Genomic DNA, 25,866 nt, shown 5'->3' with positions numbered 1-25,866 from the left:
TAAACCCCAGATCAATTAAATGAGAATCTCTGGGGCTGGGATAGACATCAGATTTTTATCAGCTCCTGGGTGATTCTTATGTGCAGCTAGGATTGAGAATCCCTGAGCTGGAAGGTCGGAGCTGGGTGAAAGTCGTGGAAGATCATTATTATCTACTTTAGCCTATAAGCAGTGCTGTATTGGAGACATGCATACCAGCTCTTGGGAGCCAATGGTTAATTTTTCAGGAATTTTGTGAGCTGGTTGACATCACACGGGTGGCGTGACATCAGCCACAGTGGAAGTGTTTACATCATGGTAATCAGCAAACACTGATTTTTTTTCTCGGAGGGCCAGGTGTTAAACATGTATCAACACACTACTAATTACAAGAGATGGATATTCCAAACATCTGAAAATAGAAGAGAGGGAATACACAAGTTATTTAAGTCCATTTAAAATTTGACCAGGTAAAATGAATAGGAACTTGGGCTCTGGGGTCAGACAGGATTAGGCTCAATTCCCAGCTTGAGCACAGGATACGCCCTCTCTAAACCTCAATTTCCTCATATGTAAAATGATGAAGATAATTGTACCTGTCTTTTCCAGTTGTCATCAAGATTAAATAGGGGAACAAATGTAAAGCACTTAGCTTACAGGGTTAACACTCAATAAACATTAGCAATTATTGGTTTTATTCTATGGGTTGTTTAACATGGTCTCCTGGACAGCGTGCCACATATTCATGCCACACATTCAGTTGATCTTTTGCCTACTAGTTGAACAGGAACCAGAATCACTACAGCAATGCTCATAGGGCTTAAGTCTTCTGTTCCAGCAAAGTAGTCATTAGAATGGGGGTCGGGGGGAGCATTAGCCATGATCCACCTCTCATCTGTTTAGGTGAGTCCAATGGTAGATCTGGAGGGTAGCCACCTGAACACTGTCATTTGAGGAAGACTGAACAAAATTTCCAGTCTCTCTGGTGGCTATTTAGCCATTATATTTTTATTGCTTTGGACTCTGAAGGTCAAATAACTTGATAAGCCATTATTTAAAAGGAAAGCCTTCCTGAGTAAAATTACAGTAAAACCCATATCAGCTCATACCTTATTTATCCACAAACATCTGAGCAGAAATTTGCAACACGAAGAAATGAGATAATGATAATTATATTTATTAAGCACTTCCTATTGTTAGGGATTGGGCTAAATGCTGTAGGCACAATCTCATGTAATCCTAACAATCACTGTCCCTTGTGAGACAGATACTATTATCATCCTCATCAGACAAATGAGAACACTGTGGCTTGAAGTCCTCCGAAGTGCTCAGAGTTACTTAGGAGAAGTGACAGAGCCTGGGCTCCAACTGACCCTAAACCTCCTGCTATCCTTCCTCCCTGGGAACCAAAGCAATATTGACAGGACGGAAGAAGTGGGCAGAGAGGGGCTGCAGCAGTGATTTGGGAGGTGGGAGGAGATTTAAACTTCATTTTACACTGATATTTGGCTCAGTTTTGAAGGATGGAGTTTGTGTTCAGCCCAAAGCTCCCTTGTCAATGCTGCAGGGACCTCCAGGGAACATTCAGCCTGAGGGGAGAGGGTTGAAGAACACTGTCCTGGAATAAAAAGGCAGGGAAGGTTTCCAGTTAAATGAGGGAACAAGAAGGGAATGAAGGATTAATAATAATTACAACAAGTAAGTAAATTCAGCACTCACTTTATTCCTGATTTGAGAGTAAAAAGAGAAGGCAGAATGTCTGCTCTGCCACTTCCTAGCAGGCTCTGTGACCTTAGGCAGGTGGGCTAACTTCTCTGTACCTCAATGTCTTTATCTCTAGAATGGGGATAAAACCTCCTCTCCTGCAGTGTTGTTGAAGGGGAAGTACAGCGTTCACTGCCCCAGAGGAGGCTCAACAAGGTAAAGTTATTGTTAATGATGCACAGTAAGCAAGAGCCACAACTCCTACAGTGGTCAGGGTGACTTCCACATAGAAGGTGAGTTTTGAGCCACTTCTTAAAAGATGGTAGGAATCTTGTCAAGCACACAGCAAAGAGAAGGTAAAAATAACATAGACAAAGATGTTATAGAGTGAAAAGGCAAGTTGTTGTTAAGGATCTGAGAGCTATTCAAGGAACTGTTTGAGGAGATAGGGCAAAAGGATTAGAGATGGGAGGTGCAGAAGATGAGAGGTGTAGGTGAGGCCACACCACTCTGGGAGGACTTTGTTTGCCAGCTAAAGAATCTATCTCTGTCCTGGAAAGAAGCAAAGCCTCTGATGGGTTTAAACAGAGGGGTCACATAATCAGACCTACACGGGGAGGAGAATGCACTGCTGCTAAGATAGTCTAGAAAATTCTGGAAAAGGAAGTTCTCTCTTGAGGGAGAAAGGATGCCAGCACGTTCTTACTTTCCTAGTGATGGCTTGTAAATAACCAGGCTGGTAGCAAACACCTCAGAGATTTCTGTTCCATTTTCTCTGAAAGCTGCTCTCAATGAATTAAGCTGATGTGCTCTAAATTCCTTCATTAGGATAAGTGCCTCACCTCCCATCTCTCTCCATCTAGCCCACTGACAGGTCTCAATAAATGTTAAGCAATAATCATTACAGCTAAATGTTCAGGGCTGCTGATGCAAGCAGAGGATATGAGCTGCCAGGAATTCAAACAGCAGCAATTGCTAACTCATATTATTTCTACTAAACCCAGGGCAGGAAAGGAGAAAATCCAAAGTTACATCCAAGTTCAAACCAGTGGTTCAGCGGTGTGATTTATAGTATCCAATTACTTTACCACATTAGGCTTTCACATCAAATATGGGAGCTCAATGGAGAAATCTGCTGAGTTTCAACCCGCCTAGACTAACAACTTAAACCACTTAAGGGAACCCTTCCAATTGTAATCCAGAAGCCTCAGTAGTTTTAAAAACAACACTTCAAATTGGGTTAAAAATGTCCACAAAAATAAAACTCATGGGCAGGAAAATCTTTTATTTTGGGGAGGACAATGTAATTTCTAAGAAAATCGCATTGTAGGTAATTGGTAAGCATACCAACAAACTGGACCTGAGATTTAAAGGGACAAATACATTGCCATGGTGATACCTTCCAGTTTAGGAGATCTGGGTTCAAGTTCTGAATATGTCACTAATTAACTGTAAGACTGAGCAAATTGTTTTAACTTTTCTAGGCCATGCGAATTATAACTGGAAAGGGCCTCATGAAACAAAATGGTCCCAGCCTTGGATCTAGAGGGTAAGAAGACTGTGGTCCAGGGAGATGTTGTATCTTGCTTTATCGATCAGGGTTCGTCCAGGAAAACAAGAGACCTCTGTAGGTTTCTGAAACAGGGAATTTCATTTTTAAAAAGTTGCTTATACTGGTGATGGGAAAGCTGAGGAGCCAAACACAGCACAGGGTAGAAAGACAATCCAGACATTACCTATAGCAGGTAGATGCAACTGTCTCTAGGCTGAAGGAATAAGGCAAAGGGATGGTGTTACCAAGACCCAGAAACTAGTAGGAGCCAGAACCACAGAGTGAAGGGCTGTGGGGAAGGCGCTGGGAGGAGATAGAGACACTGTTGGAGATTCCATAGGAAGCAGAGGGACATTACCTAAAACTACATGGTTTCTTTTGCTCCTGCTCTCACTTTTCCACCAGTGCCTCCCGGAAGCAGCTGGTAAGGGAGCCTGGGAAGTGTTATTCCCTGAGATACAGAGTAGAGCAGGAGTAAGAAGACTAGATCTGAGAGCCAACAGGCAACAAAGTTCATGCCTCGTTAGTCTCTAAGGCATACTGCTTAACATAGGGCCCGGCACATAGTTAAAAATACCAAACGTGTATGTAATACTATGTTCACGTCATTTCTGTAAGTACTTTACATGTGTCAACTCATTTCATCTTAACAGCAACCCACAACACTGTGAGTTAGTTATTGTCTCCCTTTTTTTTTTTTTCAGATAAGGAAACAAAGAGTCAGAGAAATTAATTAACAGCAATAAGTGGTAGAGTCAGAATTTGAATGCAGACAGTGTGGCTTTACAATCCCTTTCTTAACCACTGGAGTGTACTGCCTCTTGACAAATTAGGATGGACACTTAACCGTTCAATAAATGAATAAATGACTGAGGTCCTTTCCATTAAGAAACCCTATGATCTTGTATCTAAACATGAGAAGAAAATCAACTTAAAGTCAGTTGCACAATCATTTTAGCAAGTCCATATCCCTTAAAGCTCATTTATAGGCTATAGATTCTTGGGAGATTTATCTTAATTGTGACCCAGTTGCCTAGAACGGCTCCTAGTTATTATCAGCACTCAAAAATATTGGTTGAAAAAACAAATGCTTTGATACATGCACACCTAGTAATTTAAGATTCCCTTGGAAAATTTGCTTCTTCTTTTCTGCTATTTTGCCACCCCAGGACTTTTCAAGTTTCACTGGAAAAGTGAAGCAAATTCTCAAACGAAGTTTATTGACTTTTCTTTTATTTCAAATAATGTCAAACGTTTTAGATGGCACTGTGACAGAATCTACTAGTTCTCTATCTAATCTCTAGCTTCTCTTCTTTTTTAGAAACAAAAATCCAATTTTGGAGGGACAGCCTGTGCCAGGTTAAAAGACTGCAATTTCCAGTCTCCCTTGCAGATATGTGTGACCATATGACTCCAGTTCTGACTAATGACACGTAAGCAGACTTGTGGGACTTAATGAAAGATGATTTCTTAAAAGAAGCTGATTCAGCTGGGGGATATCCACTTTTTTCCCTCTCTCTACTTCCTTCCTCCTGCTCTGTCAGCCATTATGGATTGTTAAGTGATCTGAAGGACGGGAGCCATATGATACGCTATGGAGCACCAGATGGAAGGATCATGGATCTCTGGCGATCGTGAAGCTATTGAACACCTGACAACTACCGAACTCAGACTTCTTTCACTTGAGAACAATAAGGTTCTATGTTGTTCAAGCCATTACTTTGGGTTTCTGTTATAAGCAGCTGAATCCAATAAAAACTAATATAGAAAAGATGGCCCAAGGCTGTCTTGGGAACAGAACAAGAACAAGACTTACAAAATTTAAAAAGGTTTTCAAAATAGAAAATATTGAGCTAGAACCAGATTAACTACAGAAAGCAGTCTGGGTCGAGGCTGTGGAGGCCACTAAGTGTCAAAAGATGGTAGACTGATATCGTTCCTTCCATAACCTTCCACAGAACAAAAGCAAAAAAAATTACCCATGCCACCAACCAAGTGCTTTATGGAGAAGGTAAAATCTTGAGTGGAGTTTTTCTCGGTCACCAGGAAAATAGCCTTCACGTGCGTACCCATATGTATTCTGTGCTTAAATATGTATAAATATGTATGAGGGGAGCCATACTCTACCTCACAGGCTTTAGACATCATAAGTGAGGAAAGCCAGACTCAGGCTGCATATTTAATAGGAAGGAATATTCTTCATTCCCAAAGAAACATGGCCCTCCTCCACTTCTTAAAAAAAACAACAGCACAAAACACATAGCCTTCTTAGTCTTTCATTCTCCTACTTTTGACAGAAATATATGTTCAAAAAATATATCATTTTCCCCTTAACCCTACTATAAGAAAGACAACCACAGAAACACATTGAAAAAGAACACTTGACATTCCATGAAGAGATACTAGAGAGTGGTGTAGACTGGATTGAACTGAAACAGTAATGTACAGGTGGTATCCAAAGGGAGCGGGGTTACTCAGATCCAGCCAACTATTCCCAAGAAAGAATTTGAGTTCGGCCTTGCCAGATGTTTCTTCAATTGCTCAGGAGAAGCTAGAATTTTCAATTTTTATGTAAAACTGCATGGTTTTTAAATATTAGCGATTAATTCACTTGAAACCAGAACAAGATACGGTGGTAATAAACCGATTTTGGAAGCTATTTTGCAGCCTCTGCTTTAGAGCAATGGTTCCCAGTCTCTGGTGTGCATCAGAATCATCCGTGCACAATTTAAAAAATATAAAATTAGTGTGGTACATTTATTTAAAAAGGGGGTAATAGATATATAACTTGCTTGTATGTGTATAAATTCTTTAATGTGATACATTTGTTGAAAAAGGGATATATACATATTTAATGTATATAAATATATGTGTATATAAAATATATGCTGGGAAGATGAGAAGGCATATGCTTTTTACTTATGATTGCTCTCAGGGTGAAAAAGCAGAATGTTTTTCCTAGCCTGGAAATCTTGAATCCACTGGATTCAAGAAAAAAAGGTGGCCCTGATCACCCATTTTGTTCTGGCCCTGCTCTCTAGACTACTGTCACTCTAGTTCCTAACTCAGAAACTGTATGAGACATTTCTTAATAGAGCCTGCCAGGAATGAGGAAGAAGGAAGCCAGGATATTACCTGATGAAGGATTGTGTAGATGAGGAAGATAGGGAGGCCCGGAGACTTCCTGATGACTGGACCTGCTGGGGAGCAACCTGTCTAGCAGCTTATCAGAAGAGGATACAGTCCACGCTTTGTAGAGCACCTGATTAGAATCACCTCTCCAGGGGTTATCTAGCAATAGCTGGGCACCAGTTCTGTTATTCAATAAATCCTGCTCACTTCGGCTTTTCTGAGACCGCTGGGCTATATGGTGAGTACCAGAGCTCAGGCCAGCATGAGAAGTAGACCCATGGGAGGCTGTCAGGAAGTTACTGGCCAGGTTGATGGGTGGGAGACTCTGCGTTCTGATTGGTGGAAGCCCCTTATGGGCCAGAGGCTTCTTTTCTGGCAAGAGAGATTTTGAATGCTCTGAGGTCTTCTTTTTAAAGTCAACCATAGCCACCTGATCACCAGGCTGTTCTTGGCAGTTGGTATCCATGATGCTGTCAAAGGTGGTGATGATGTCATCGACTTCCGAGGTATGCTCCCAGCTGTGGGCATCTCTGCTGTGAGGCTTCGGACAGGCCCTCTGCTCTTCTTTTCTGTTTTTGCAGAAGATTTGATTGAGCATGCTGAAACGTCCCTCTTTCTGGGGTCTACTGTTCTGGGAAGGAAGGGGTCGAGTAGGCTCTGTTCTATGGGAATATAAAATAACAATACCATATGAGGATAGGAAGTACACACCACCACCACCCAAAATACCTCTCTCTGTTCCATGTGCTTGAGCAGAATGCCTCAGAGCAGACTGTCCTTCAAAGACAACTCTCAAGTCAAAGTGACTTGCAAGAACCTGTAACCCCATTCAAGAAGTGGTTCCTTGCCACAGTCAGTTTTTCTGCCCAGTTTGAACGTGTCTTAGATTCCTCTTGCTCCCTTAGGGGCTATCCTTTCCAAATGTATCCCTACATAATCTGTTTTTATCAAGGGATAAACGAAGCTGAAAATAGCTTAAAGCATTCCTTAAAGCATCATTTTCACTTCTCAAGGCCAGGCAGTAAAAGTGTAAGCTTTAAGTCAAACAGATGAAGGCCAAGGGTTGAATTCAAGCTTCAACTAGTAGAAGCAGGCAGGAAGTTGCAGAAGTGGAGGAGAGTGCGGTTTCAGATGTTCTCTGAAAGGGATCCCAGGAGATCTGGGCAGAGTTCTGAATATCCACCTCAGGAAGCCTGCTCATTTTATGCCGTTTGTGTGTTTTTTTGTATCCCTTTCAGTTTTTACTAAATTTCCTACTGAAAAAGACTTTTTAAAAAAAAGTATACCAAAGGAAACCAAGGAAAGAAGCTTCCATCTGGGCTTCAGCTACAGAAGAGGAAGTATGTATGCCAGAAGTTGGGTGTAGCAGCAGAAGAAAAGTGAGCAACAACAAATGTGAAGGCAAATTCTACAGGAAAAAAGGTCAGCAGTGTCCGGCAGGCCCTTGTTATGTGGAGAGTTTCCCTGAAGCACTATTCTGTTTTTGTTCCTTGGAAAATTCTGTGTTATTCCTTTTTGAGGCCACGGTTGACTTAGACTGCTTTCTGTGGTATAAGTTAACGATGAAACCTGACCCATGTGCATACTGTAAAAGCCAGATTGCAACATTATTCTCCAGAGTGAGATATTGTATTCTGTAATTTGAAGACAACGTCACCACTTACTTCCGCTGCATATAATGAATGTCTTTTCTACAGGTCACACAGTGCATAATTGAATCTTTATTCCCATGAATGGATTTTTATCTTCCTTCTTTCACCTTCCAATAGGCTTTTTGAAATATTGAACTCTACTTCTGGACTCCTAATACTACCAGAAAGAACTCCGGGAGATTTCTAACATTTTTTCATGTTTCCTTATATAGAATATGCCCCATGTGCTAATTAATGTTATTTCAGCATCTTCCATAATCTATCACCTTCTCCTGTTACAGGTTGTGATTTAGACCAGTGAATATCAAAGTGTGGTCCACTGAACCCTGGAGGTGGGGTTCCTGACAGTCTTTAAGGGATTTCATAAGGTTAAAACATTATTCATAATAATATCAAGATGTCATTTGCCTTTTTCACTGTGCTGCTTTTTACACCACAGGTTCCAATAGTGATAGTGGGTGAAACTGTGGGCTACTTGGCACAAATCAAGACAATAGCATCAATGGACGTGCATTACACAAATCATCATTTAACTTAATAATAGCCAGTAAGTTATTATTTTTATTAAATATTGATCCTTGAGTATACATTTTGTGACAAAATAGGAAGTACTCATAAACCATCTACTATATACTAAAGTACGATTGTTGTCTTGCGGTAAAGCACTTGTACAATTGAGTTGCCAGCTGAACTAGATACTTTTTGCCATGGGACACCATTTTTATGACTTAAAGACTAAAAATGGTTATTGAGAGTGGGATATTTGCAGAAATTTTTTCAAAAATAAACAAAGTAAGACTGTCATTTCAAGGTAAACAGTTGACAGTAATTGTTACCAATGACAAAAGTCTAGCTTTCAAGTAAAAATTAGAATTTTGGATAACTTGAAATCACACTGTAAGCTTGACAGCTTCCTGATATATAAGGGCTTTTTTGACAAGATATTACCAAATTAATATCAGTGATGATATTAACAAATGTGATGTTTTTTGACGTTATATAATGAAATGTGTTATTTGGAAGATATTTATAACTAAGTGAACCAATGTTTTCCAAAGGACTAAAGCCAGATGTTATAAAATCATGCATAGTATAAGACCCATTTAAAGCGCAAGATAAACTAATGGATTTGAATGGAACCGAGTAGAAAAAGTTCACTGATATGGAGACCGAGTCCACATTGCAACTAACCTTTAGGAAACTCCTGCTTGTCAAATTTTGGGATAATATCAAAGAAAAGGGATCCACAAATATCTGAAAAGGCTATTGAAATATTATCTTGTCCAACAACATATTTATGTGAGGCCAAATTGTTTTCACACACTTCAATCAAATAATGTTTTGCAACAAATTTAATGCAGAAGCAGAAGTGGGAATGCAGCTGTATTCTACTAAGCTTCTGTTAAGATATTAAAAAGGTTTGCAAAAGAATACAGAACAATGATGCTCTTTTCATTGCAATTTTTTTGTTTGTTTTGAAGAACAGGTTATTTTAACTAAAAATATGGTATTTATGTTAACATGCAAATGTAAAGGGCTTGTTATTACTTTAAATGAATAACTAAATAAATATTTTATTAAAAATTTCTGTTTTAATTTCTACTGCTGATAAATATTGATATGTGTGACTCATATAAATAAAAGCTCTTTGGGGTCCTCCATAATTGTTGAGAATGTAAAAGGGTCCTGAGAAGAAACAGTTTGAAAACTGCTGATTTAGGCAAAAAGAAGATTAGGAGAACATGGCGTTAAGGGAAGTGGAAAGGAAAGAAGAGGAAAGAAGAGATTCAAGTCCAGTGAATGTTAGGCTGATGTATTCAGGCTTAAAACGTTCATTTTTTTGCACAGAATTAAGAACATATCACTATATTTGGATAATGGCAAACACCATTATTAAGTTATTGCTGGTTTTGCACATTGGCAATTAAAAAAACGTCATCCAATTTTATAAATCTGAGAGGAAGAAGAAATGAGCCTCCAGTTGCGCTCACCTGCTTTCTTGGGAGAGGAGCTTGACACAGGCCATGTGGCCACAGTACAGGGCGTAGGCCAGGGGCGTACTCTCGTTGATGTCTCGCAGGTTGCTGTCCATGCCCAACTCTAGCAGTGACTGCACACATTCTGCCTTCCCTGCAGCTGCAGCCCAATGCAGAGGTGTCCTGGGGACCACATAGGAACAACACAAGTGTCTGAGCACATGAATGGTTAGCCAGCAGTAGCTCCTGCTTAAGTCAGATACCAGCAGAAAAAAACTTCTTGCTATTTAGTATGGAAATAGTATGCATTAAATGGGCCTTCAGGATGAAGGCACACGTACACGTGTTGGGGCTTCTCCTCTAACTCTATGTACTCCCTGGCCTTCCACCTTCTCTGGTTTTTCTGAGAATTTCCTAGAATAGGAAGTAGTGGGTCAAAGAGTATGAACAATTTTAAGGCTCATTATACTTTGTGCCAAACTGCCTTCCAAGAAGATTGACTCAACTTATCTTTCTACAAGCTATGTCCCAACTGCTTTCCTAATATTGAGTGTTATTACAATCTTTGCCAATTTGGTAGGCAAAATGATATTTCACTTGTTTTCTTTAATTAATAGTGAGGCTCAACTTTTGAAATATATGTTTATTTGCCGTTTGAATTTCTTTATTGAAATGATTCAATTTATATGGGCTTTGTACATATTAAATGTGTCAGTCTTTTATGCTTATGTGAACGCTTTCTCTAATTTGTTACTTGACTTTTAAGTTTTTAGTGATTTTTTTCCATAAAAAAAATTTTTAAATACTCACATTTAATTACTTTTTTATTTTTTTGTTTTTTTCATGATTTTATGCTCAGAAACTCCTTCATCAGCCAGAAGGTAAATAAAATACTCATCAGTATTTAAACATTTATTAAATTGTAAAGCCAGTATTTTCTTAATAAAATGAAAAAAAAAAGCCAGAGACTTGGAGAAAATATTTGAAAATCACATATCCAACAAAGGGCTTATATTCAGAATATACACAATCTTCAAAGCTGAGTAAGAAAATACGCACGCCAACTTTAAAAATTAGCAAAAGATCAGAACAGATACATCATCAAAGAAGATGTATGAAAGGTAGAAAAGCATGTGAAAAGGTGCTCAATAACATTTGTCATTAGGAAAATGCGAATTAAAACTACAATGAGACACTATTAAACTATGAGATACTATATTAACTATTAAAATGGCTAAAATTAAAAAAAGGACAACAAAAAAACCCTGACAATATCAAGTGTTGGGGAAGATATGGAGTGACTGGAATTTTGATACATTGCTGGTGGGAATGCAAAATGTTAACAGCCACTCTAGAAAACAGTTTGTCGGTTCCTTCTATAGTTAAACATATACTTAACCATATGAACAAGCAATCTCACTTCTAACTATTTAGCTAGAGAAATGAAAACTTATGTTCACACAACTGTTCGTGAATGTACACAGCAGCATTATTCATAATTGCCCCAAACTGGAAACAACCTAAAATACCCTTCAACAAGTGAGTGGATAAACAAACTGTGGTTCATCTATACAATGGACTCGTACTCAGCAATAAAAAAGAACATCCTACTGCTATGTGGAAAACATAGATGAATCTCAAATGCATTCTGCTAAGTGAAATGAGTCAATCACAAAAAGATTACATCCTGCATATTTCTGTTTACATGGCATTCTGGGAAAGGCAAAACCAGAGAGAAGAGAACTAACCAGTTGCTAGAACTTAGAGATGGGAGAGGGCTTGACACAAAAGGACAATCTGAGTTGAAGTTGGAATTGATGGCATTGTTCTGAATCTTGTTTGTGGTGGTTACACAAACCTATGAATGTGGTAAAACTCATATAACTGTACACCAAGAAAAGTAAATTTTACTGAATGTAAATGTGAAAAATATCAATATTTTCTTCTAATTTGGGTTTTAAAAGACTGCACATGTGTCTATATGTGCATTTTGGTGAGGTGTGGAGCCAATCTGACTGTTTTTTCAATTACATAGCCAACTTTCTCAACACCATTTATTAATGTGGTTGGATCATATTTTGAGATCCTGACCTATATACAAATTTTCCTACCCTTCCTCTTTCCCCCATTTAAGAAGATGGTTGACTTTGTGCTCAACCTCAGGGGAAGGATGTAGTAGGATAGATAAGATAAATAGTGTCTTTCTGTTTCCAAAACCAAGCGCAGAACTAAGAGCAGATTTGGAGCAAAGTCTTCCCCAACAATAGAAATAATTCTCCCTCAGCTGTCAAGGCAGATGTGACAAGAGGGTGATAAGAGCATGAAGGGCCACTGGACCCAAGAGCAAAGGGGACCAGAACATTGCTTCCTTGGCAGAGCTACTAAAAAATGGGTCAGGGAATGTCTGTGTAGTGTGTCTAGGCAATGGGACTATAGGAGGTTAAGGAGGGGCACAAGGCGAAATAAATGGGGTTTCCCATGAAGAGAATGGCTATTCTTCCTGTTGGTCATTCTAGGAAAGGACCAATCTTAGAGGAGGAAAGGAGGACATGGAAGACCTCTTCCTGGCCTTGTGCTGGGGCTGAACCCTGGGAAAAGGCACTGCGGGGAGAGCCAAGTGGTCTCTCAGACATGAGGCAACTTGGGGGTTGGGCAGAGTAGGGTTCAGTTGGGGCTCTCTGTGAAGGAGCTTGGCCTTAGTATTTGGAGAGTAGCCATACCCACAGTGTGTCCAGAGTCCCCATGTGCAGTTTGTGTCCTTAGTAAATCAAACATCCTCCTCCTTCTCCTCGGGTTATGCTATGGGCAGCAATTTGAGAACACTTAATAGGACAATATATATAATTTTCAATATAGTGATCAATCACACTGCTTATTTGAATATGTGGCAGATGTAATTTATTCCATTCTGTAAGAGAGAGGTCTCCAGACAATATTTACTATGAAACTAGATGTGACACTTACCAGATTATGTCCACCTGTTTAGACAATATATTGCCAATAAATTCAGTTGATGGAAGGGAGGACATCAATCTAATCAGGTTTCCTAACACGTGACAGTTTACTTTGGAGCACTGTGGAATACTCTTTCATGATAATTGCTAAGACTGACTGTTTTAATTCTTCTGACCATCAACATGGAAGAAGAGGTCCAGAAGAACAATTTAAGGGGGAAAAGTTAAATTGATCTGCAGAGAAACAAGGTTATATAGAAAACTTCTAACTAATACACATAGAGCCTTTTGGGCAATCTGTAATATCCAATTTTAGGTTACCTAAGCTATAGTTACTTTTTTATCTCTGAGCTTCCAGATAGTCTGGTAAATGGACTGGTCTAAGCTATCACAGTGAGGAGGGGAGAGTCAGGGTGCATGATTCAGAAGAAATTCATCAGAGAGGAGCAGTGGGCTGATGAGGTAGCCTCTGAATGGTAGAAGATGATGGATACAGGAATGCAGTATTGGTTGACACATATCAGTAGCCAAGGAATGATTTATGGAACCTATAAATATTCCCTGGAGAATTCCAGAAATGTGGAGAAAGGAGAGGTTGATAAAGGATGGTCCTTCCTGAAGATAAATGAGTTGGGTATTAAAGGAAAGTGTGACCTCAGAGACTGATGAAATTTGGGACATTTAAGCTACATAAGCTACTTCTGGGTTATGTGTTCTGTGCCATCAATCTTGCACTAGTACCACCATGTTTTAAATATCATAGATTTATGATGTATTTTAATATCCAGAAGGACTAGTTCCCTCATATTTTTCCTCATCCTTTTTTTTTTTTAAATCACTGCCTTATTTTTCTTCCCTTTCCACAAAAACTTTCTCTCCACTAGTAAAGAGAAGAAGGAAAGGGAAGTCACAATTACTACAAATGCTTAAAGCACTAAAACCTAAAAATATTTTTCAAAAATTCTACTACTGATACAAGCTTACAGTTTCAACATGAATGCACAGTTGCATGATGCAGAAAATGTGAAACAAAACAGAGGGCAAGATATGATCAGTGCATGAAACATGTGAGTTGAGCTTTGGGGCAGGAACTAGACTCTCCTTGAAATTTTACTTCACTTTGAACTCTCATAACACCCTATATTTTGCACATTTTTTCTTCCCCCCTTGGTTTTACTTCCTTCCCTGAGGCCCAGGGAACTGGATTTTCTTTGCTAAGTATGTGATAATACAAAATGGGAAATATTGTATTCAGACCTAATTCTAGAAGTATTTTGAAGCAGGCAAACTTTTCTTCAGTCCTCCTTTCTTAAATGTGTTCCTTTCTTCTCCTTTTGGATCATTCACTTCCCCCCCCCCCCCCCCCCCCCCAGGTAACTGAAGTCCTTGTACTTTCTTACCTGCTCATGATCAACATCTGCTCTTAGGAAATGGTCTGCTTTCAATGATTTATACTTTCATGTCAATCATCTCCAGCTTCTGAGATTTATGTGGAACTCAAGAATGTTTTTCCTTGTGTTACAAGGATTTCAGGTTTCAGGAAGCAGGGGATGCTTCTTGTGGTAGCTAAAATCAGGACTAGTAAGTGGCTAATGTTGCACTTCAATAAAAGAGGGTAATGTAAATCTTCTACTTGTTTTCAATAGTCTTGTTTGTTGGTACATTATTCTATATCCATTGACTCAATGTCTAACCAAAACAAAGGTTAGATAAGCATTGTAATTGAAAAGCAATAACAGCTGATTATGGATGAAGGACACTATGGTGAAAAGCTCTATGTTGGGAAAATAAGGGTATAAGCTCTCATTTAGTTGCTATTTACTCCTGAGTTAATTCTCTTTACTTGCATCTAGTTTCCTTTTCTATGCCAATACCTCTTTAATGATTGAAAAAAAATCCTAATAAGGTCACATCTAGTTCTGAATACAAAGCCTCTATTATGCTCTTGTCTGCATAACAACACTTGTTGATTTTATGACATAATCCTGGAATGAAGAAAAAAATAAGATTTACTGTTAAGAACAAAAAGTGTGTATAGCAGGAAGCTCACATACAGAAAGCCTTCTGAGAACGTTTAGCAAAAAGTGGAAACTCTGACAAAACTGTACAGTCACAGTGCTTCTCTTCCTAACAATGATTTTTTCCTGCCCTGACGAAAATAGAGCAGTTTTTATTGTCACAGCACATGTGTAAATATTACTGGCAATAAAGAAATAGTCATATAAGCTAACTCCTTAAACATGTTCTTTATGTTAAGATTGACATTCGGAGAAGATGAGTGGTAGCTCGCAACACTTTCTGAGTTGCCTTGGATACCTGTCATCCACATCCAGAGCCTGCAGGTTACACTCAGGGACTCTTGCCAGTTCGGTAATAATGTCACTGAAACCCGCTGCTGCGGCGATGTGCACACACGTCTTTCCACTCTCATCATCATAGTTGATTATGGACGGGCCCTGGTGATGACTCAGAATGGTGGAACACAGAATTCTATTTCCACTCTGGAAAACAGAGTCAAAGGAGGGTCGTTATGTGTAATCCAGCGCTCTTCCCTGTCTGTGCATGTAAAGATAAAAATACAAAGTGAAAACACTCCAAAGAGAAAAAAAGAAAAGGAAAAAAGAAAGAAAATACATTCTATCAAATTCTCCAACAAATTTCCTCTCATTTCAAGTCACTGCAGAGATTTTTGTCTCCCATAGGAGCTAAACTGTCTACCATAATTAGCAAACCAAGGAGGACTTCAATTAAAAACAGGTATAATTGACTGACATCAGAGCTCACTGGATGGTTGGGCCACCTCGACAATAACTAGCTCATTAAATCTATTTGTTTTGTTTCTTCCCTTGGCTCTAGAGGTTGACTGCTAAGAAATTGACAGTTAATTTTAATGTCAACTAAGTGACGGTGATGAGTACTGACTGGTGGCATAATGATGACCAAAATGACCCAGTAGTGGTCACATTGCTATAAACGTCATGAAATTGAAATCACCCCAAATCCTTTGTGAAAGGAAGTGGACCATAATCACGTAGCTGATCCATAAAGAAATAAAACAAAAAGTTTGAGAGGGAGAGAACTTCAGGCAACATCTAAATTGGGTCCATTTTCTGTATTGGTATATAGTAAGCTTTTTATCTTATATCGAAGGGACACTATTCTACACTCTTCAGTAACCTGTCCCAGCCTTAAAAGTCACCAGTTCCTCCTCGAGCGTGCCCCACATCTCTTCAGCCTGAATAAGTAAGTGAATGCTATGCATATTGTTGGAGTTAAATATCTTTCATTGGACTGAAAAATAAATACTGCATAAGCATTTGCAATTTAAGATAATAAATCTTCAGCGGCCAATAAAAAAAATTCTAGCTTTATATTACACAATGGAAACTCTTATTTTTCAGATTTCTCCTGGTGTCTGTGCAAAGATTATAAAACACACTACACAATTCATTAGCATTTTGATTTTCTCAAGGAATCTGTACGAAGACCCTCTAACTCCACACACAAGGTCTTATGGGTTAGAATGGCGGTCCCTAGGAGCCACGAAAAGCAGGTTAAGGAAATGGGAGAAACCCTATGGGCCTAGGAGCCAGGAGGGCCAGGCTCAGGGCAAGAAGAGAGCTGAATTTTGTAAAAGATGCAATTCTGTATCCTCCAAATGCTGTTCAAAAGCGACCTCATAATAAATTTTCCCACATAAAATTTCCTCTTGGTGTTCTTCCCACTGTATTCTCTCTGTTTATTTGACCCCAGGGTTGTGTTTTAGAACCTTTGAGTCAGTTATCACAATTCTATGGAACAGCACCGGTTTGTTTTCCCTTTTCCTGTCCCCCTCCCCCCCGGCCCCCACCGTTTGCACCTATGGTTCTCCGGATATCCTGTTACTCAGCTTGCCACTGACTTCACAGTGAACCTTCACATACTGAGCCCTGCATGTGCCTCCACTGTATCAGAAGACAGCAGCAGCTGACCCCAGGTCCTGAAACCTCTTGCAGGACCAAGGGCCAGGGGTCACTTAAAGCTCTTAACTTTGAACTCCAGGAGGAGTGCTGAATGGATGTTAAATGCTACAACCAGGGCCAGTTAAATAATTTGTGGGGTCCAGGACACAATGAAAATGTGCAGTCTCCTGTTCACATAGCAGAGAAAAAATTATTCCTTTCCTCCATGGTGTCTCTCGTAACCTGTCAGTGATTTTCACTTGCTATTCTTGACCTTTCATGGTGATTTTTATTTCCTATTGAGTGTTGTGCTCCCTTGGGTTGGGGATTCTTACCACAAGTGCAAACCTTCAGAGGTGACCGGGGCCCCATTTTGTGACTCTGCATGTGCTTTTCCCCACCCTCCCTGAGTCTGTGCCAGGGAGGCAGGGAGATAGGACTGTGAGCTGAGGCTCCATGGCGCCAATCAGACTTCACTTACAAAACACAAATTCAAAGATATAATTTTAAGACTTTCCAGATGGTGACCACAGAGCATTGTACCCCAAGCACAGGGCTCCCTTCTGAGCATGGGACCCTCTATGACTGTATTGGTCGCACGCCCATAAAGCTGTCCCTGCCTATAACATTATTCCCTCTCTGCCTCTCACCTTTCCTCTTACATTCTCTTTCTTCCTCCTTCCTTCTTTTGTGTACCAATGACTTAAAATAATTTGGATCCGTTGGTTAAGTTCTATGGCATTCCTGCCATCGATAGTCGGCTACACTAAACACATCTTAGTTTTTATGCCTACTTCATCCATTTTTCTAAGATTCTTTCCCCTGATATTACTTGAACATATTTTGAAGGGGTCTGAAATATATTTGAAACAATCAAGACACCCTCAATCCCCTTTTAAAAAGTGCTAGTCATTCGAGAAAGAAAATAGAAGCAAAAAGAGTATCATCTCAATGAATTAATTTTGTTCACAATTTTGTGCAAGAGCAAAGGAGTTCAGGTTACCAAGGTGGTTAAAAGGGCAAAATGCACTGTAATGGAAGAGGGAGCATCAAGCACAGATGGAAAAAACAAAACCCTACTCCTTGTATTCGCTCTTCCTGCCTTCTCACCTGACCCTCAGAGAAGCCATTTTGGAATTAGCAAACTGAATTAGGGGCTGCAGCCCAGGGTCCCTGAGTCTGCCTCTTCTGGGATCCTGACCAACTAGCCAGTCCCAGTCAGCTGCCTTCGGACTGGAACATTGCACAGCTTCTCTGGATAAGTGAAGACCCTCCCACACCTTACCCTTTTCCTCCAAAATGCCTTTTCTCCTGAATTTTCCATAAAATTCCTTGCCTCTATACTTGGCTCTCACTTATAACATTATCATTGTATTTTCTTTTCCTTTATAAGAAGATTCTTCCAGGAATAATAGTGATAGCTACATTTAATGAGTAAATATTCTGTGCCCAGCACTGTTCCACGCATTTCCATGTACTCACTCATTTAATTCTGGCAATAACCCCACAAGGTAGGAACTCTTATACCCGTGTTGTAGAGGAGAACATGGAGGCTCAGAGGGATTAAGTAACTTGCCCAAGGTCACAGCCAAGAAGTGGCAGAGCCACGATTAAGAGTGTGTCTGCAGAGCCCTTACACTTCACTACTCCACCATCCTGTCTCTGATTAAAGGAACAGTCTGTTTATTTGATTCTGCACGTTCATACTGGGGGAATGAAAGTGAAAACTGCTATTTAGACTGGCTACATTAGTACAAGGATGTGTGCCTCACCAACAGAAACCTTTTTTAGAGTTAAGTATTAGGTACTTTAAAAGCCTCTCCTAGAGGGTTTGCCATGGTGCATCCTCACAAGAATTTGAGAGAGCCCTGGAAAGCATTAGTTTGTGAGCTGCGGCCATCTCTGCGGTCTCCTGGTAACAGCATTCCCTTCTTGGCAAGCTGGGCTGAGTGTCAGCCAAAGGTAGGCTCTAGGCCTGGGAGGCCAGGGACAGTCACAGAGAAAAGAAGCACCAGGGAAGAAGAAATGAGATGATGCCCAGAAGTGCCCTTAGGAAGAATGAAGAATGGGTTTCCATTTGGTAGGAATGTCATTCAATAGGGGAAGTAACAACAGTGTATAGATCCTATTCTCATGGAGCTCTAGAATTCTACACTGGGTGACCAGATTAGGACTGTGGATTTATTTATTTGTTTGTTTGTTTGTTTGTTTATTTATTTATTTTTTGTTGTATTTGTTTTGTTTTAGTCCACAGGCAATACAGTTGCCTTCATGTACTCTGAGAGCTGCTGGGAACTACTGAGTCCTAGTCATTTTCTCTTTACACCTTATGAGGGAGGGGAAGTTATAAGGAGCCTTGTCACAAAGGATGCTGAATTAATGTATAATAGCTTTGTTACAGATAGACTTATAAAAAACAAGATTTCAATATCCTGATTGTGGACCCTTTTTATTCTAGGTGACTTTATTCCACTCCTTTATTCCAAGGAGTCTCAGTGGGCGATTTAGGACTAGTGGTTATTTGTTAACATTTCTGGGGAATTAGTTCTATGGAGGCTTCTTCTTGCAGGGAACTCCAATCTCCTTCTTCTCTCGGAAGTAGGGGCCTGTTTGCATCACTTGTCCCAGGATGGTGACTATATAAAGCAGAGGCTAGGGTTTTAGGCCACACGGTCCTCTTAGAGGGCTGGGTGGTTTTGTGATGTGAGAAGCACACCGGCCCATCATTTCAGCTGGCACCAGAAACGTCAGGTGGGGAGGGAGCTAGAGGGGAAGATCTACTAGTCTGCTCAGCACGAACATCAGAGAGTTGAGGGTCTGGGGCAAATCAAGAGAGAAAGTACCCAGTATCCTGGCTTGGGGTCTAAACCATCTTCATGTTTGCCCCTTTGGATGCAAGCTTTCTGCTTGGCCTGACTCCAGGGCCATTATACCCCCAAACCTGGAGTTGACTCCCATGGAGAACAAGTGGAAGATAGAAATGGGAGGTGGGAGGTATGAGGTATGGTGACTCTCAGCTGCTAAACTACTTCATTTCACTGATGTCCTAATGCTTATTTTAGAAAAAAAAATCTTTTTGCTGTAGTCGTGTGTAGAAAGGGTCTAGTTTCTCCTTCTCGCTGTCTGGTTAAGATGAAGTTCTCTGGGATGATATCTCTGCATTGTCCTTGTCAAACCTATGACTGGGAATGTTTCTGCTGAGATGCAGCGTAACAAAACATAACTCTCAATAAATATTTGCTGAACAATGAACAAATAAATGAGTAAAACAAGTCTTACAAACTATGGTCAAAGCCAATCAGAACAGAATTTTATTCATCCTTTTCAGCTTCTGTCTCTTTTCCCCATTACCTCCCCCCATTTATTATCTTTTTACCTCTTTCTTTACCTGTGTTTACTTCTAGGCGAGTCCTCATTTTTTCTTCTTCACCCCCACCCCCTTCATCTCCACGACTGTGCACTTAGGAGCTGACACATGCACGCCCATTAAACCTGGGTTACCCTTCAGGAGTCCAGTTTTCTAAACAGATCAGTCTTTGCTCCCAGGGTAATGGATTTCATAAATGTGACTTTTTCTTTGTTTACTTTGGGCTTATGTGGTTTTGTAGTCTTCCTTTTATCAAGCACTGGGAGTCATGTGGCCTGGGTGGGTGCTGGATACCTGCATGGGTGCTGGGTGTACTTGGGCAAAGACAACCTCCCCATGTACTAGTTTCTCCACCTGTGAACTGAGGGGTTGGACTAAATGATTGAATGTGGTCCCTTCCAGCTTTAAGGATTTTTACCCTTATGAACTAGATCTATAGTATATGACATTTATAAATATCCTTTGGCATTCTGAATATATTTAGGGTTAAAGTATATTTATAAAATGTTTGACACCACAATTCAATCAGTTGACCACAGATCATGATGGCCTTAGGAAGAAGGAAGATTCCATGCTTATCCAAACCAGTCTCAGGCACTAGGGGCTTGATAGGTTATATTCAATATCTATAAGGGTTTATGTGTGAGTGTGAGTGTGAATGTGTGAGTGTGTGTGTTTAAGTGTGTGTGTTTAATTTCCTTAATCACATACTGAATGAAGAAACATGAAATAGCTGTTTTATACTAGTGTAGTTCTTTTCTTCCTACCATCCCTGGAAAAATGCACTGAAAACAACAACAAAAAAAAGTACTGCTGAGAAAGATTTCAAATAAACATATTTTCTAATAAGTGGAGACAGGAGCTAGTGGTGAGAGTTGAGGGGCAGTAAATACTTGCCCCTCTCACTGGCAGAAGTTGAACTTAGATTACTTTGTGGATTCAACGTTTCAAATCTTTACTACTTTGGTTATTTGGGTCAAATACAGAATGTTTTTTATTTCAAAGTGCTATAGCTTTAAATGTGTTCTCATCTGGTCCTAGAGAAAAGCAGGAAGTTTGGTGAAAGGAATAAATGACAATGGGAAATAGACTTATGCATGTGGAAAAACTTTAAAAGGAACACAATGCTGGTCCTACGTTATACCATGTTTCCCCCAAAATAAGACCAAGCTGTACCATCAGTTCTAATGCATCTTTTGGAGCAAAAATTAATATAAGACCTGGTATTATATTATATTATTATATTACATTATAATATATTTTAGTAAAATATTATAGTAAAATAAGACCGGGTCTTGTATTAATCTTTGCTCCAAAAGACGCATTAGAGCTGATGGTCCAGCTAGGTCTTATTTTCGGGGAAGCACAGTAAATGAATAAGAAGGTGAAAGTAGGCAAGTGTAATTATGGTTTCAGCTGACATTTGGAATTACCCTTAGTTTTCTTTGCAGTGTAAAGGGCAGAACACACCACTTCTGAATTTTACTACTAACCACAGGGAGGGAGAGGGCACATGGTTCCTCCCAAAGTTGTGATTCTTAACCTTTTGGGGGTAGTCACCAATCCTCATTGAGGAATTGAAGAGAGTTGCAGATTCCTTCCTCAGAAAAGTATATGTAACAGATTCACATATCCACACATACAATATTATATACAGTTGTAGGGGTTATTGAAGAGACTCATCTTGTTAATCTTTTTACCCTTAATGCCAGATACACAGTTGGTGCTCAATAAATATTTATTAAATGATTGAATATAAAAATGAGTGAGGCATTATGTTTATACAAAATCATGGTCAAAATGCAAATATTTTGGGTAGGGCTAGATAGGGTTTTAGCACCAATCAATATGAATTAATTTATCATAGTGGTTTTTAACCCTAGTTCCATATTACATCTCCTGGGGGGAGGGGACGCTTTGAAAAATATCAGCCAGTCAAGATGGTGGAGTAGGTAAACACTGTGCTTGCCTCTTTTCATCACCACATCAAAATTATGACAAAACTACAGAACAACCATCATTGAGAATTGCCTGAAGTCTAACTGAACGAAAGTGCTACCTCTAAGGACATACAGAGGAAGCCACCTCTAGACTGGTAGAGGGACAGAGACGCTGACTGGGTTCGTCCCACAACCTCGTGAGACCTTTAAAAATCAAGAGGGATATCTCAACTGTGGAGGTTTCCCTTCAGAGGAGCAAAGGGTCCCAGCCCCACAGGAAGCTCCCCAGTCCAGCGTTCCAGTACCAGGGAGAGAAGTCACCATAACTTCTGGCTATGAAAACCAGGGGAGATTGTGACTGAGTGGGACAGATGCCAGCTGGAGTTCCTCTTAAAGGGCCTGTGCAGACTTAGTCGCTGACAGACTCACTCACTGACAGACTCATTCCCTCTTAGCTCCAGCTCCAGGACTGGGGCAGCAGCTAGAAAGGCACCAGGGACATATGGGAAGGAACTAAGTTGTTTGGCTGCAAGGTAAGGGCTGGAGAGGCAGCTTTCTCCAAAACAGAAGTGTTGGTAGAACCCATTGTTTCTTTGTTGCTCTCCCCCATCCTGGCCTGCAGACACAGGCAGCTGCCATATCTGAGTTTCCATTGACCTGGCTAACACGATTTGTCTGCCCCGCCCTGGTGATTCCCTGAGACTTTGCCCCACCCAACTTTCAGGCACACCCAAGCTGCTTCAAATGGCTTTTCCATCCAATCAATCTCTCTTGGCTTATGCTGTGGACTTTCCTAAAACCGTCAAAGGTTCACAAAACCCAAACAAGCAGCATCTGGCTTTGCTGTATCCTGTACCTCTTGCTGAACAGCCCCAAGCCCAGCAATAGTGGCAGCTGGCCTCAGTTTACAGCTTGGCCTCTCAAGGCACCTCCAAGCTCATTGCAGGTGCAGACCATCTGTAGACTCTTTATGGTTCATATCAGATGGCTCCAGACAGGGCACAGGCTGTGACTGAACTTGGCCTGTGGCAGGTACCCTCACAGGATGCTCCAGGGCCACACGTCTGGTGGCCAGCTTCAGACCGAGCAAGAGCATAACCCAGCTGCTTCCCAGGACAATACACCCAAAGGGCTGACTGGGAAGGTACCAAGGACCTGCTAAAGCGAATCCTGCTCTGTAGAGTCAGCCCCTACACAACAGCTCCTCCACTGTAGTCACAGCCAGTCCTCACAACCAATTAGCCTGATGGTCAATCCCTCCTCTTGACATACAAGCAGCAGCCAAGGCTCAACTACAGTAGGAAGGCACACACAACCCCCACAAAGGACATACCTGGAATACCTGGCTCAAGTGACAAGGGATACTGTGCCACTGGGTCCCACAGCACACCTACTACATAAGATCACTCTACCAAGACTGGGAGATATAGCAGTCCTACCTAACACAGGGAAGCAGCCAAAATCGGGGGACAAAGAAACATTTCCCAAATGAAAGAACAGAACAAAGCTCCAGAAAAAGAACTAAACAAAATGGAGACAAGCAATCTACCAGATGCAGAGTTCAAAACTCTGGTTACAGAGATGCTCACTGCTCTCAGAGAGAACTTCAACAAAGAGATAGGAAACATAAATAAGGACCAGTCAAAAATAAAGAACACAATAACTGAAATGAAGAACATGTTAGAGGGAATCAACAGTAGATTAGATGAAACAGAGGATCAAATCAGTGATTTAGAAGGTAGCAGAAAACACTCAATAAGACCAGAAAAAATAAAAAAAATGAGGATAGTTTAAGGGGCCTCTGGGACCACATCAAGTGTACCAACATTTGTATCAAAGGGGTATGAGAAGGAGACAAGACAAAGCAAGTCATTGAAAACCTATTTGAAGAAATAATGACAGAAAACTTCCACAACCTGGTAAAAGAAATAGACATACAAGCCCAGAAGCACAGAGCGTTCCAAACAAGATGAACTCAAAGAGGCCCACACCAAGACACATTACAATTAAAATGCCAAAGGTTGAAGACAAAATCTTAAAAGCAGCAAGAAAAAAAGCAGTTAGTTACCTACAAAGGAGCTCCCATAAGACTTCTAGATGACATTTCAACAGAAATTTTGTAGGCCAGAAGCAATTGGCACAAAATATTCAAAGAGATGAAAAGCAAAGACCTACAACAATGATTACTCTACCCAGCAAAGCTATCATTTAGAATTGAAGTACAGATAAAGAATTTCCCAGACAAGAGAAAGCTAACGTTCAACACCACCAAACCAGTATTACAAGGAATGTTAGAGGGACTTTAAGACAGAAAAAGATAAAAAATATGAATAGTAAATGGCAAAAACTACATATCTGCTACCAATTACTTTAAATGTAAATGGATTAAATGCTCCAATGAAAATATAAGGTGGCTGAATGGATAAGAAAACAAGACCATTACATATGCTGCCTATAAGATACCCACTTCAGATCAAAGGACACATACAGACTGAAAGTAAAGGGATGCAAAAATGGTATTTCATGAAAATGGAAATAGAAAAAAATGAAAAAAGCTGGGGTAGAAATACTTATACCAGACAAATCAGACTTTAAAACAAAGGCTATTACAAGAGACCCAGTAATCCCACTTCTGGGTATTTATCTGAAGAAACCAAAATGCTGCTTTGAGTTGATGTGTGCATCCATATGTTCATTGCAGCATTGCTTACAATGGCCAGGATTTAGAGGCAGCCTGAGTGTCCATCTATGGATGAAGGGATAAAGAGGAGGTGATACATATATACAATGGAATATTGCTTGGCTATGGAAGGGAATGGGTTCTTGCCATCTGCAATGGCATTGATGGACCTGGAGGTTATTGTACTGAAGGGAGTATGTCAGACAGAGAAAGACATAGGCAATGTGATTCACTTATATGTGGAATCTAAAGAACAAAACAAACAAAACAGAAACATACTCAAAGATACAGAGAACAATTTGATGGTTGCCAGATGGGAGGGGGGTTAGGGGGATGGGAGAAAAAGGGAAAGGGTTAAGAAGTACAAATTGGTTGTTACAAAGTAGTCGTGAGGATGTAAGAATATAGTCAATAATATTGGAATAACTGTTTATGGTGTCAGATAGGTACTAGATTTATTGGGGTGATAGATGGGAGAGAGAGAAGTTAGGGGACAGGGTGAAAAGGTGAAGGGTAGCTACAATTTGGTAGCTACAAAACAGTCATGGGGATGTAAAGTAAAGCATAGGGAATATAGTCAATCATATGGTAATAACTATTTATAGTGCCAGGTGGGTAGGGGATTATGTCTTAAATTATATAAATATCTAACTACTATGCTGTACTTCTGAAATTAATATAATATTAATATAATATTGAATGTCAAGTGTAATTAAAAAAATTAAAAAGGAGGGGAAAAGGTGAAGGGGAATAAGAGGTTCAAATTTCCAGGTATCAAACAAATAAGTCATGGAGATGTAATGTACAGCATCAGGAATATAGTCAATAATATTGTGATAGAGTGGTACGGTGTCAGATGGTTGCTGGACTTATCATGCTGATCACTTTAGGTATATAAATGTTGAATAATTATGGTGTACACCTGAAACTAATATAATATTGTATGTTAGCTATATTTTAAGAAAAATCTTTTTAAGAAAAGAAAAATA

The 25,866-nt window shown here is 40.0% G+C and overlaps 1 protein-coding gene across 2 annotated transcripts in view; it reads right to left on the bottom strand.

The window, feature by feature from the left end:
• The window catches only part of ANKRD55 (ankyrin repeat domain 55), a 92,307-nt gene that overhangs the window by 4,390 nt on the left and 62,051 nt on the right, over positions 1–25,866 (bottom strand). For both annotated transcript variants that reach the window (XM_019742963.2, XM_074328934.1), the window contains exons 8-10: positions 15,266–15,450; positions 10,011–10,178; positions 6,371–7,029 (exon numbers count right to left, since the gene is read on the bottom strand). In XM_019742963.2, coding sequence (XP_019598522.2) covers positions 6,371–7,029; positions 10,011–10,178; positions 15,266–15,450 — 1,012 coding nt within the window. The remainder of the gene's footprint in view (positions 1–6,370; positions 7,030–10,010; positions 10,179–15,265; positions 15,451–25,866) is intronic.

Source organism: Rhinolophus sinicus, linkage group LG03 (assembly GCF_036562045.2).
Source record: "Rhinolophus sinicus isolate RSC01 linkage group LG03, ASM3656204v1, whole genome shotgun sequence".
Lineage (NCBI taxonomy): Eukaryota > Metazoa > Chordata > Mammalia > Chiroptera > Rhinolophidae > Rhinolophus > Rhinolophus sinicus.
The sequence above is the reverse complement of the archived record's forward strand: the minus strand, read 5'-3'. Positions and strand labels throughout refer to the sequence as shown.